We start from the raw sequence: 13,894 nt of genomic DNA, 5'->3' as shown, positions 1-13,894 counted from the left end.
CTATTTGGAGTTAATTGGTGGACTTTGAAAATTCCAAGTTTTTTTTTAAAAAAAAAAAAATGCTTTGAATTGAATTCAATCGAACACGATCTTACTTCGGTTCAAACAATTCGAATAAGTCTATTCATCCGCAGAAAAAAAACGTAGATTTTTTTTTTTTTTTACATTTTTGTTGGTCTTTTTTTATTCTAATTACGACCATTGAAAAATCTGCCCGAGTAATTTGTTCAGTAAAAATGCTGTAAAAACTACATAAACTGCACTGCGCTATGAGATACCGATCAGGTCATTATACAGAGGCCTTATTTGTGGACTAATAATATGTTCTACCACTAACTTCTACTCTAACAGTGACTAGACAGAATGAGAAAGTTTACAGATGTCTGAAAGTAAAGTGTTTTAAATTAAGTACAAGAAACAACAAAAAAACACAGATGTTTTATTAAAGTTGATGAGAAAGTTGATTCTCACTAATACAGTTTCTAGTTCCTTAAAAAACTAGATTAAAAAACTAGATTATACACAATTCTACCATTTTCAGTATGGAATTATGAAACTATTGGCAGTTTTAATTAAATAGGTGGCAAGGCATTCTGATAATGTACTGCAAGTTGCTCTTCTAAAATCAGTTTACACATTTGCTCAATAATCGAATTACTTTTTTCTAGATGCCAAATCTCATTAGTGTCCTTGGGCACTTACCTATACAATAATTCCTATTTCCTACTTTTCAACAAGTAACAAAATTAATCAGTATTACAGGATTTAAATGTAAAAAAAAAAAAAAAAAAAAGTTAAACATTAGCTACAGCTGTCTCAATAGTACCTGTATGATTGACAGATTGGGGACTCTGTAATTGAAATGGAATCAAACCCAGAATAATAAACTGAGGTAAACTTACTCAGATTGGTCCTCTAAGCAGTTTTGCAATTTTCATTCATATCATATTTTTAGTGTTTGACATAAAACAGAAACTCAATGTAAATTGCAAAAGTGATCAGGAAAGAACTCTGGTAAGGTTACATCAATTAATGTTATGGGTTTAGCTTCCCTTTAATGTTGCTGCTGCCAAGGCTTCTCTACCAGTCAGTCACTATGCAGTTTCACGGTGTGGATGTAGGTGTTTATCTTTAAACATCAACTTTTACCCATCCTCCCAGAGAACATTGTGGCGGTCTTTTGCAAACCTGAGACATGCAGTATGCAACATGCAGCGGCATCTGTTTACTTTAAAATAGTGTATAATATAGTGACACATCAACAGAGACTTTGGGAAGATAAAGAGATTTGTGCAGGTCCTTTGCTGTTACCCATGAGATCTTTTCACCTCCTTCAGCAATGTGTGCTGCACTCCTTGCAATAATAGAATTACTGGCATTTATTATGCATCATCCAATATGAACTGCTGAATTACCATGATGAATTGGGCCCAAAGGTGCTTGTATCGGGGCGAGGATAAACAGTGGACAATGATTTCATAAACTAAAAGGCATCCTGCATTCATTTGTAGATAACAGGCATACATCCTAGGTTTGCTCACAATGGAAGCCCACCCATTAAAATGACCTAGAAATTCTAATCTAAATGAAGTACAGAAGATCATTATGTGATGAATGCCAAGTAATGCATCCCCTATTATTAGTATAATTCACCGAAGAGGTCTGCAATTAATTCCACTGCAGACTTATGCATGGCCAGATAGTAAATGTCAGAAGGCAACCCCATGGCATATGGAGAAATACTTACTTATATTTTAGCAATTTACAAGAAATATCCACAAGAACAAAAGCTCTCATGTTGCCATTATATTTGTTATTCAGTCTCAAATGTCAAATTCTTAACTACAGTAAATATACAATTTTTAACTAATAAGTTGCTACTTATGCAAAAAGTTCACAGGCTACAACTAATCGATTTAAAATATTTTTAAGATGAATCAATTAAGATTTCTAAATAAAGCTTTTGCTTGAAATAACAAACCCTATTCCTTTTACATATGCATTTTTCAAAGCAGTGTATATTTTCCAGTAACATTTTTAAGATCCCTTTAAATTAAATTTAAAGGGGAACTATTGAGAAAATAAAAATTGGATATAAGTTCATCATACTGAAACAAGAAACCTTCTAAATACAATCAATTAAATATTTTGTATTGTTTCTGAAATAATCACGTTTATCTTCGATATCCCTTTCTCAACATTGTTTCTTTTCATTCTCTCTTCATGCTGCAGTTGGGTGTCAGATAATCATTGACAGTTAGATCCAATATATTTTATGGGGGGGGGGCTCGTTTTGCCTAGAAGATGTATTAGAGCTAACTCTATTGAAATCGCGAGACATCTTGTCTCTCTACATGCAGGATTTGTGCAAAAGGCAGTTCTTTTGTTAGATTTTGTTTGTACTGGAATCGGTTATTTGAAAGAGCTCTAATTCATCTGCTAGGAAAGAAAGATATATTGGATCTGTCAATGACTGACATTCTGACATGCAACTGCCACAAATAGAGAAAATAGATGCTGAGAGAGGAATAGTGAAGATAAATGTCATTATTTCAGGCACATAAAATTCTTATTTCAGTATGATGACGCTTTTATTAAATTTTCATTTTCGCTATAGTTCTTTAACTATTTAACTGCATCATAGCATAAATTAGGGTATTTACATTAGGGATCCACCAGATCCACTATTTTGGATTCGGCCGTACCACCGAATTCTTTGTGAAAGATTCAGCCGAATACCAAACCCTTATTTGCATATGCAAATTATGGATGTGACAAAAAGTCACACAATTCCCCCCCACCCCTAATTTGCATATTAGGCTGAATCCTGCTGAAAAAGGCAGAATCCTGGATTCGGTGCATCCCTAATTTACACATATTTTTACATTATATAATGAACAGAGAAAACCCTCTGGAATATGCCAGCACTATAAAAATAACAAAAAGAAAATTTTTACTTTTTAGATCTTGTGAGCAGAAAACAGCAAAGCATTGCTCTGCATGCCATCATTACAAGATGCTAAATTTTGTTAAAACCTTTAAAAGGTGTTGTTCATCTTTAAGCTAACTTTTAGTACGATGTAGATCGTAATATTTTGGGACAATTTGAAATTGGTTTTCATTTTTTATTATTTGTAGTTTTTGAGTTATTTAGCTTTTTATTCAGCAGCTCTCCAGTTTGTCTCCATTCTGGTTGCTATTGTCCAAAGTAGCCTAGCAACCATGTATTGATTTGAATAAGAGACTGGAATATGAATAGGAGAGGGTCTAAATAGAAAGATAAATAATAAAAAGTAGCAATAACAATACATTTGTAGCCTTACAGAGCATTTGTTTTATTTTTTTTAATATATATATATATATATATATATATATATATATATATATATATATATATATATATATATATATATATATATATATATATATATAAGAAATAAATAATTGAAAAGTTGCTTAGAATTGGCCATTTTATACAGGGTTGCACTGGGCTGGCAGGACACCCCTCCTGCAATCCCTCATCTCCCTCAGCCCTGGAAAAATGTGCACGCGCACGTATGCTGGGAGGGGCAGAAATCATGGCATAGAGGAGGAGTTTGTGGCTGGGGGTCCCAGTCAGACACAGATTTTACAACATACTAAAAGTTAACTTAAAGATGAACCACCCCTATAAGGTGAGATGCTATTTTAAAGGAACAGTTCAGTGAAATAATAAAAACTGTGTAAATAGATAGGCTGTGCAAAATAAAAAATGTTTCTAATATAGTTAGTTAGTCAAAAATGTAATGTATAAAGGCTGGAGTGACTGGATGTGTAACATGATAGACAGAACACAACTTCCTGCTTTTCAGCTCTCTTGGTTTACCCTGACTGGTTAGTCAGCGACTTGAAGGGGGCCATATGGTAAATATCTGTTCAGAGAGTTTGCAATTGATCCTTAGCATTCACCTCAGATTCAAAAGCAACAGATATGACCCATGTGCCCCCTCAAGTCTCTGATTGGTTACTGCCTGGTAACCAGTCAGTGTAAACCAAGAGAGCTGAAAAGCAGGAAGTAGTGTTCTGGCTATTATTTTAGACATCCAGTCAGCCTTTATACATTACATTTTTTCCTAACTATATTAGAAACATTTATTTTGCACAGCCTATTTACCCAGTTTTTATTTTTACACTGAACAATTCCTTTAAGAAATTAAGGTATGAAAAGTGAATCACTATCAACATCAGTTCAAGACAGTCCTATAATATAAATTTGCATTTGCAGATAGAGACATTATGCCACAATATAAATCATCAGCTTACCCAGTTCATTGAGACTTTGAGCGGCTTTTGTGATCTCCCGGCTTCCACCCTGCAGCTGACCTTGAAGTCTCTTGCTGAGATACAAAATCCGTATAATTCTTCGAAGCAAATCACAAGCAGACTATAAATGAAACACATTCATACTATGTAAAATAGGATTTAGCATATCACAGTTTTTCCTTGTATTACAACCTTGTTATGTACCAATTCACATTTTAGCTAATGCTCGTAAAATAAGCATAATTTTCCAGATCCAATCTGCACCCCAAACATGACGAAAAATCAAAAATGTAAATGCATACACTTATGTATTGGATACATTAGTGACCATGGCTGTAAACATTTTCAAACTTCAGCCACCAGAAACTTATCAGCAACCTTACGAAATTGAATGGCGTTTATATATCTAATTCAGTAAAATTCTACAATTTATTATCTTGTTTCTTTTGTCACAATTTTTAATCCTAATTATATTACACAGCACTAGCTCCCTATTTTATAAATCCCAAAATGTGTGTGCCTTGGCACTTTAGAAGCTTTTGGGTTCAAGTAATAAAAAGTGCAATTATATCTGCTACAGGTACAGTCACCCATAGCAACCAATAAACAGGTAGCATTTACTGGTCACCTGTTCAAGAGCATCTTATTGGTGGTTTTGGGTTACTGAAATTTGTGCCTTTTATTGCATGTAGAGGTAACATTCTACTGGAATTACTGCCAAACAATGATTATATTTATACAGAGCATGCAATAACCTTACACTATATTTATATAAAAGACCGTTTGCAAGATGAACTAATCAATGGACATTTTTCCTTTTAAACTTTTAATTTATATATACACAAACATACTTATATAGCTACACTTTTATCACAGTAAAGAAAAGCACACCACTAAAGTAAACCATATAATAAAGAAACAGTGAAGAATTTAGAATAATACACAAATGATCCCGTGTAATTTTAAAGAGCTATATAACTTTGGAAGATGTTCACACAATGTTTTTAAAGATATTCGATTATGTAAACTGCCACAAATTCTACTTCAGTAGAATGCCTTATTTGTTTGAATGGACACTACCACACTGATTACTATGAGCAGCCATTTCTTGCATTTCTCATTTTCTGATCAGCTGGCCAGGGAAAAGCACATTCTGATGCAAAACTACACATTTAGGGGGTTATTTATCAAAGGTCAAGTTGTGTTTTTCCTGAAAAATTTGTAGTTTCAGTAAAAACTAAAATTTTTTGGGATAAAAAAAAAACTGTAATCTTTCGATATTTATTATGCTTAAAAGCTGGAAATTGCTTGAATCCAAAAATACTCCAACTAAACCCATCAAGGTCATGTAGAAGTCAGCGGCAGATGTCCCTTGAATCATTTGAAGATGTTTTTAAGGCTTCACGAGTTTTTTTTTGGTGATTCAAGCGATTCGAGTTTCTTTTTGCCAATAACTCAATCAATTCGAGTATTAAAGTTTTTACCCCCGATTGCATTGATTCAAGTTTTTTATATTCAAGTTTTTTCATAAAAAAGCAAACATTCCAGTTGTGAATTTATTTGAGGTTGAAAAAACCTCACAAATTCGACTTGATAAATAACCCCCCTTAGTGTTTTTGTAAATGTTTTAAAAAAAATTAAATGTTTTCTAAACATTTTTAAACATTTTGTGTGACCTTTTTCGAAAAAGTACTTAAAAAGTGGGTTTTTTATGCTTAAAGTAGCCAAAGCAAGTGCCCTTAATATTGGATACCATCATGAGTGAAAGTGGCAGAAGATCCACTACTTTTTAGCTTTATCTTCTCAGTGCATTATAGCCAAATAACACATGATCTACAAACAACTACTACTTTGATAAAACATAACATTTTGCTTCAGGTCTGCATTTTCAGATTTAAATAGATGTAAAGTAAGAGTATTAATACAATGCATGTACTTTTCAAGGGGAAAGGGAAAATTTAAACCTACCTGCAGACGTGCCAGTTGTGCAGTACGTGACACAATTTTGTTATACGGATCCACAATTTTTGTTCTGATTCTGGAAAAAGCAAATATATTATTTATTACGTTAATTGAAAATTACAAGTATTATATATAATTTGTCATTTTGTTGGCTTAACATTCATTGTGGGCGCACAGGATGGGGTGGAATTTCAAACTCTTGGTGCATTTTCCCCCATTATATGCTTTTTACACTTAAAATTTACAAAAAACACTGCATACTGCCAGACTGGAATGCCATGGGTACATCAGAAAACATTAAACCTTTCTCCTCTTTTCTCTCACCCGTTTTATTCTCCTAGTCTGTTTTCTTTACATACTATAGGCCAAATGGTTAAGACAGCTGGAGTTTTTCCGTTATCCTGGTGGGCCAATCTGACACTGACTTTTTCTGTACCTTTTGATTGTACCTTTAGAATTGCTTTGCCTTATAATATAGTTGACTACTGGAGAAACCAGCAATGCCCAGAAATTTGATACATTTGTTACATTATTCAAATATTTTTTTTGAAAAAAGTACTCTGCTTTGCAAAACATTTCAATGCTGAGTAGATCTCCAATACAATGGAATGTCATAATGCCACTAGTTAGATAGTAACATGGCTTGAGAATCAGGGCTGCAGGCAAATGGACCACATAAACTCAATAACACTAGGTACATGCATTCTCCTTTGGTACATTGTACTACTAAGTAGTTACAATGTCACTGGTCTGATTTTTGAGTTTTGTTTTTTGGGCAGTGCTGGGTTCAGGCCCACCTATCAGGTTTGTACAACCCTTATCAAAACATTTTTTCTAAAAAAAAAAAAAATGCTAATTTTGCATTTGATGCCAAAAAAGGCAATAAGAGACTGGAAAAGTTGTGTAAATTAAAAAAAAAAAAATCCCATACCCACAGCAAGGTTTTTAAAAATGTTTTCCTAAAATGGATATGATCTATGCACACGGGATAAAAATATATACTATCACAGTACATACCTATCAATTGCACTTTGCAAAGCTGCAATTCTAGTCTGCATCATCTGAAGAACTCCTAGAACAAAAAAAAAAAAAAGAAATTAGAAAAGGCAGTGAAATGATCGATGGAAAGTAAAGATGGTAGATCTCAATGTGAAAAAACAGAAGTGACGTCATGTGAAAAACTACATTTCATGTAAAGTTTCTTTTTTAGTGTATGTGAACTTATTTGATCTTTATTAAAACAGTATATGAAGCTAAAGGCAATTGAAATAGAAAATAGATTTTGTAATAATTTAATAAAGAGATATAGCATTACCATTTGTGAATATGGATAATACCGGATAACAACACCTTTGGTAGAAATGTTCTCACATTTTCTGATACAATTTAGAATTCATAATGGACCTGCCAAGGCCCTGATGCAGCAAAACAGTTCCTCCATCATTTCAGTTGACAACATGTTCTCCTGGTGACATTATGTCTGTAGTGATGGGCGAATAAAATCGGTAGCCATGGATTTGCTGCGAATTTCCGCGTTTCACCACTGGCGAATGTTTCGCAAAACTGGAGTGAAACTTCACTTGCAAAAAATCAGCTGCGTCAAAATTATTGGGACACCCATTGACTTAGATGTATTTGGACAAAATAGAGGAGCATATAAAAATTGACGCTCATGTCAAAATTGCTGCCCGTCAATTATTTTGACGGCCATTGACTTCAAAGCGCTTCGCAAATTTTGAGTCTTCTGGTACTGCTGCAAAAATAACTATCTTTGCCTTGTCAATCTAGAACACTTTCCTCCAGAAGTCCTTGTCTTTGCCTACGTGTTCATGGGCAAACGTTAGTCTTGTCCTGATATTTTTTCCCACCTTACACACCTCCCATGTATATCTAATTCGTACAGCCACTTATGCAAGAGCTACCTTTAATATACCTTAAAAGACTTCTTTCAGCATATGCATTTCTGCTCTTGGACTGAACTCACTGATACAGTCTGGTCTGGGCAAGTTAGCAGTTGTTCAAATAGTTTCTACTTGTATATGAGCTTCAAGAAAGCATAAAGACTGATGTCAAATTGTTTGGCAACCTTTTTAAGTCCCATCCCAGACTCATCTGCATCTATAACCTTCTTTCCAAAGGCAAAGGTAGCTCTTTCATTGTTAGCATGGTAATACCACAAACGTCAAGAAAAAAACAAACCCAAATACTTTGCCCAGGTGCAAAAGGAGGTTTGTTTAAACAGGTGACCAGAAATGCTCCTGCTTACTGGTAGTTACTGGTGGTGAGACTTGTAGCAAACTTTGCACCTTTTATTAAATTACCCCATAAATATTTGAGGTTTCAATAAGACCGGTTCCTTGATAATTTTAATAATGTTAGTAGTGTGCTAGTGATAATTGTAGTGTACCTCCTTTTTCCAAATGCAAAATGTGCAATTTAGTTTATTTAATTGACACAACTGAATGATTCTGATGATATTTTTAATAATCACCTTTATTTTTCAATATTGTTGAAATATAGAGAAACAATAGTTAAAAAGAAAATGATGTGCCCCTGTTGTAAAACATAAGCATATTTTGAAGTCACCAAAACTATGAGCATCATATTGTGCAGTAGGACCCAATAAATAGAATGCTTTAAAGCACAAACATCTGATCTTACTAAGATTTTGCACTTAATTTTTTGTGTTGCTGGATTGCTAAGCATATATGTTTTTTTGGCCTTCTTCTTACTATAGCGACATAAATCATGGACTTAGGTCTAATCCAGAGGTGCCCAGGATGTTGATCGCAGTAATGTTTCTAGTAGACAGCGATCAGCAGCCGGCTTGGCTGTGCTGAAGCGAAGTGCAGAGCGGCATGAAGGGGAGTGAGGGCAGGGAGATAAGAGTGGCACGAAGGGGACAACGCGAAAGAAGGAAGGAAGGGAGGGAGAGAGAGAGAGGACGGGGAGACAAGAATAGCTCAAAGGAAGGAAGGGAGGGAGAGAGGGCGGGAGACAAGAACAGCACAAAGGAAGGAAGGGAGGGAGAGAGGGTGGGAGACAAGAACAGCACAAAGGAAGGAAGGGAGGGAAAGAGGGCGGGAGACAAGAACAGCACAAAGGAAGGAAGGGAGGGAAAGAGGGCAGGGAGACCAGCGCAGCAGAAAGAAGGAAGGGAGGAAGGGTGAGGGAGACAAGAACAGAACAAAGGAAGGGAGGGAGAGAGGGCGGAGAGACCAGCGCAGGACAAAGGGAGGGAGGCAGAGTGGGTTGAAGAGCAGGACGAAGGAAGGGAGGGAGGGTTGGCTGGGCATGACGGGAGGGAGGTCGGGCCATCAAGCTGAGCATGGAGTGCTACTCTACAGATTCCCCCTCTCCTCCCCCTGAACTGATAAGTGCAGCAGTACAACAGTAAGCAGTTTTTATTGCTTGTACTGCCTGCTGGCACTCCCCCCCCCCCAACTCTTCCCTAACTCATGGAATTGCCACCCTTCTATGAGTTCGGGTATTTGTACATGAAATTGCACAATACAGGGGAGTCTACATTTTCTGCCTTAGGAGAGCGCACTATTTTTACCAAGGTAGATTTCCTGATGGGGGCCAGGTGTCTAAAGTAGATCCCAGTTTAACAAAGTCTGGGCACCTCATGTCTAATCAGTAGAGCTTGCAGACATGATAGCACAAAAAATTATTGCACTTTCAATTAGGGATTGGCATATACTGAATCTACAGCAAAAGACCAAGCCAAACTGAATATTTAAATATAAAGTGGACCGTCACCCACACATAAAAACCTGTATAATTAAAATCCTTTGCAAATTAAACGAACCCCAAATTCTTTTTTTCTTTAAAACATCAATACCTTTTATAAGTTCATTTAAAAGTTTCAGCTGTCAGTATATTGCCTGTTCCTCCTCTATGCCTCAGGCATAGAGGCAGAGCATTCACTTCCTTTCACTTTCCATTCAGTACTTCCTATACTTCCGATGTCACTGTACTTTTAGATTCCCACTACCTCCTCACACTCTATAATTGTGTATGGTACTATGCATGGGCATCAGGTCCCCAATTCTGGCACATACACAAGATTTTGGGGCCTTGTGACAAAATAGCATCTGCTTGCTTACTATGATTGTGAATTCCAAGACTGAAGGAAACAAAATTTAAGTAATAAATATAGTGTGAATAAACTTTATTTTGCTCAACTATGACTTACTATGATAGAAAAGAATTTGGAATTATTTCTTATGGAATTATTTCTTAGGGTGACAGGTCCCCTTTAAGCAAAATAGAAAATATTTGTATAATATGAAAAATGTGCCACCTTCAATTATCAAACGTTTTAAAAGGTACAGGAACAGACTTGACCTAAACAGTTTTTTTTTTTTAAAAAAAAAAAAAAAGTCAACACAATTGCCCTATAACCTTATCCTAAATAAAAATGAAATTTCGAAGACAGGGTTTTGGTGCTTGATTACTCTGCAATCTGATCATTGCACTCAAGGGAAATAGTTTACCGCTGAAACCAGACACTAAATGATCTCTTAGTGTTCCTGGAATTACTTAATTGGAAAATTGGAAAATTGCATATACACTGATGATTGTCCAGTGAATGGATGCTCACTAAACAATAAGCCTAGAATGAAATTAACAGTCACCAATGTATTTCATATCTGCAGGAGGAAGAAATCTTGTGTAGGTTCAAGTTCATGTTTTATTCATTTTGTTAGATTTCTGTACATTCTGGTTTCTCTCAAGAAACCAGTTATCTAGAAAGCTCAGCAACAGAGCAATGCCCCATCTCATGGTGAAAGTAAATACTTCTCTGCTCATTTGTAATATGATTTGAGGTCAGTTAAGATAGCAGAAATGTTGCTACAAAATTAATCCTAGTGGTTTTTTTTATATGTATAAAATGTTTTATTTAATGTTCAACATTACAGAAAGACCCCATACGAAAATTTCATTTCATAAACATTCTAGAGAACAGATCCTGCATAGATTTAGTGGCCCTTTAGACTTCAATTCAGTATAAATAGAAACACACTGCTGTATTCGGAGTATTTTGAATGTCTAGTACCACCTGCTGTTCAGATAGAATATATGCAAAAAAAATCCTATTTGTTCTTCTAAAACACCTGAAAGGTTTAAGGTCAATTAAGGCAAGATTACTGATGAATTAATACATTGTGCCCTAGACATTCATGGAATTATGGCTTAAAGACTGATACACCACTCATTTCCTATATCTGTGACCCTTTTATGAGCTAAAAAGGGTCTATAGCCGAAGGTTAGCTTTCCAAGAAATAACAAGACAAAAAAAATCCAACAACCACTGCTTTATGGGAAAGGGGCATGTGAAGGCAAGGTCAAGGCAAAGACAAGGTGTATTCCAACTCTGCAGATAGGAATGTAAGCCAGAGGAGAGATGGCAAATGGTGCACATATTCTTTAAAGAGCAAAGATACTTCACGTTCCAAATTTCACCACTTCAACATGGAAAAGTTGATGGAGCAACTAAGAAGCGAACATCGACAAGGAAATGGTCCACGTGATTGTGAGGAACACACAATGGATCTCCTCTTTGTTGCCGCAGCAAAGATGGAAGGGCCCATGTGGAAGGACCCATGTGTCATGAGCATCGTGGAGTACGGACGTTGTGGTTTGGTGCCAAATTCAAAATAAAAGGACACCAAGGAACTGGGTTCAATGTTCAAATATAGATTCTACACCTGTGTGTTCCTGGCTGTGCTATAATTCTTTATTGATGGATTCCTGGATCCTGACCATCATGCTTTGTCTCCTGGCTTTGCTATTGGTTGTCCGCCCTGACCTTTTTTCCTGGATATGACTACAAACTTTTTTGGACTTCCTGCATACAGCTTCCTCCTTGGTCCTGACTTTTAGGGCTATTCCACACGGGGAGATAGCGACGCGTTTGCGGTCGCGGCGACAAAGCGCCGCGACAGTCGCCGCGACCGGCGCAGGCGACAGTTTTGTATGGGCGCCTATGTAAAAACGCCTGTGCTAACCACACGAGGCGATGCGCTTTTCAACAGTCGCCTGAAAATGCCTCGCCAGGCTTTTTCAGACGACTGTTGAAAAGCGCATCGCCTCGTGTGGTTAGCACAGGCGTTTTTACATAGGCGCCCATACAAAACTGTCGCCTGCGCCGGTCGCGGCGCTTTGTCGCCGCGACCGCAAACGCGTCGCTATCTCCCCGTGTGGACTAGCCCTTACCTTACAAGAGCCGCTAGGCTCTGATAGTGGTTTCTTATTATGTCTGCGTTTGCATATGCCTAGTTCATTAATCTCTTATCAATATATTTAAGACATTGAGACATTTTGTGCATAAAACTACTAAAAAATGCCTTACCCTTTAAACAAAACAGGGATTGTTTGTCCATATATAGCAATATATTTAGGCTGGCCAACGTCAAAATCACCCCATATCTGGCCAGTCCTACGCTCAATTTTCATTGGATTCATTAAGAATTCTATTGCTTCATTAAACATTTTACACAGGGACTAAGTTTTACCTGCAACTTACTTGCTACTTTCAAGGTTAAAACTCCCAAACATGGTTGCCCTTTTATTAGCCTATAGCTGGGAAGGGTGGGAGCTACAACATGGAGCTTGCCACTGCTCCTGTATAAACTATTACAAAGGTATTTGTCTATATGTACATTGTGGTCTCCCACCCTTCCCAGCTATAAAAAGTGCAACCATGTTTGGGATTTTTAATCTTGAAAGCAGCAAGTAAGTTGCAGGTAAAACGTAGTCCCTGTGTAAAATGTATAATGAAGCAATAGAATTCTTAATGAATCAAATGAAAATTGAGCATAGAGCTTGCCAGATATGGGATGACAACTCCACCTCTATACTATTTTCTAATTTCTAACTTTTATTCATGAATTGCGGACGCTTTATTTTTAATTGTTTGATACCATGAACTCATTTTAAAATTATAACTACAGCACTAGCATCTTATTTAATTAATATAAGAACCATGAACTTTTAGATTATTCATCAATTGTGTGTAGATACATTTTATTGAAAGTCACAGCACCTAATTTATAGCACTTAAGCACTTTAATCATTTTATGAATTGATCAACTTACCTTCTAAAGACTCAATCCCTGTTGCTTGTGCTAAAAGGTCTTCATGCCTTGCTACTACCTACAAATGAAAAAACAGGGTATCAACTGTCAAGTTGTTTTTTTTCTGTAGTTCTAATAAGTATAAAGTAACAATATATGTGAAGAAGAAAACGGCTAAAATAATGCCACAATAAAATGTATGGATCTCCAAAGATTTTATAGCATGCATAAGAGTTTTGGAAAGAAAGTCACTAGTTTAATATATACAAAAGGTTGTATTTGTGAATAAAATAATATGCAGTTGGTTTTGTTCTTGCTGTTTGGGAGGGGAGAGGGGATTTGCTCAAGAAATGTAACTGGTATAGTCACATTTTCAGCATGATTAACAGCTGTGCTACGTTCCTAGAGAGATATAAACTTACAACAAATACACGCTGATATTACTTAATGTGGGTATTTAAATTTTATATATATATATATATATATATATATATATATATATATATATATATATATATATATATATATATATATAGAGAGAGAGAGAG

At 35.9% G+C, this 13,894-nt stretch overlaps 1 protein-coding gene across 1 annotated transcript in view; it reads right to left on the bottom strand.

The window, feature by feature from the left end:
• Positions 1-13,894, bottom strand: part of cog5.L (component of oligomeric golgi complex 5 L homeolog) — a 129,546-nt gene that overhangs the window by 112,477 nt on the left and 3,175 nt on the right. Inside the window, exons 3-6 of the mRNA XM_018252643.2 lie at positions 13,368-13,425; positions 7,282-7,336; positions 6,271-6,340; positions 4,303-4,423 (exon numbers count right to left, since the gene is read on the bottom strand). Of these exons, the coding sequence (XP_018108132.1) occupies positions 4,303-4,423; positions 6,271-6,340; positions 7,282-7,336; positions 13,368-13,425 (304 nt within the window). The remainder of the gene's footprint in view (positions 1-4,302; positions 4,424-6,270; positions 6,341-7,281; positions 7,337-13,367; positions 13,426-13,894) is intronic.

The sequence above is a fragment of the Xenopus laevis genome, chromosome 3L, assembly GCF_017654675.1.
Source record: "Xenopus laevis strain J_2021 chromosome 3L, Xenopus_laevis_v10.1, whole genome shotgun sequence".
In the NCBI taxonomy this organism is placed as follows: domain Eukaryota; kingdom Metazoa; phylum Chordata; class Amphibia; order Anura; family Pipidae; genus Xenopus; species Xenopus laevis.
The sequence above is the reverse complement of the archived record's forward strand: the minus strand, read 5'-3'. Positions and strand labels throughout refer to the sequence as shown.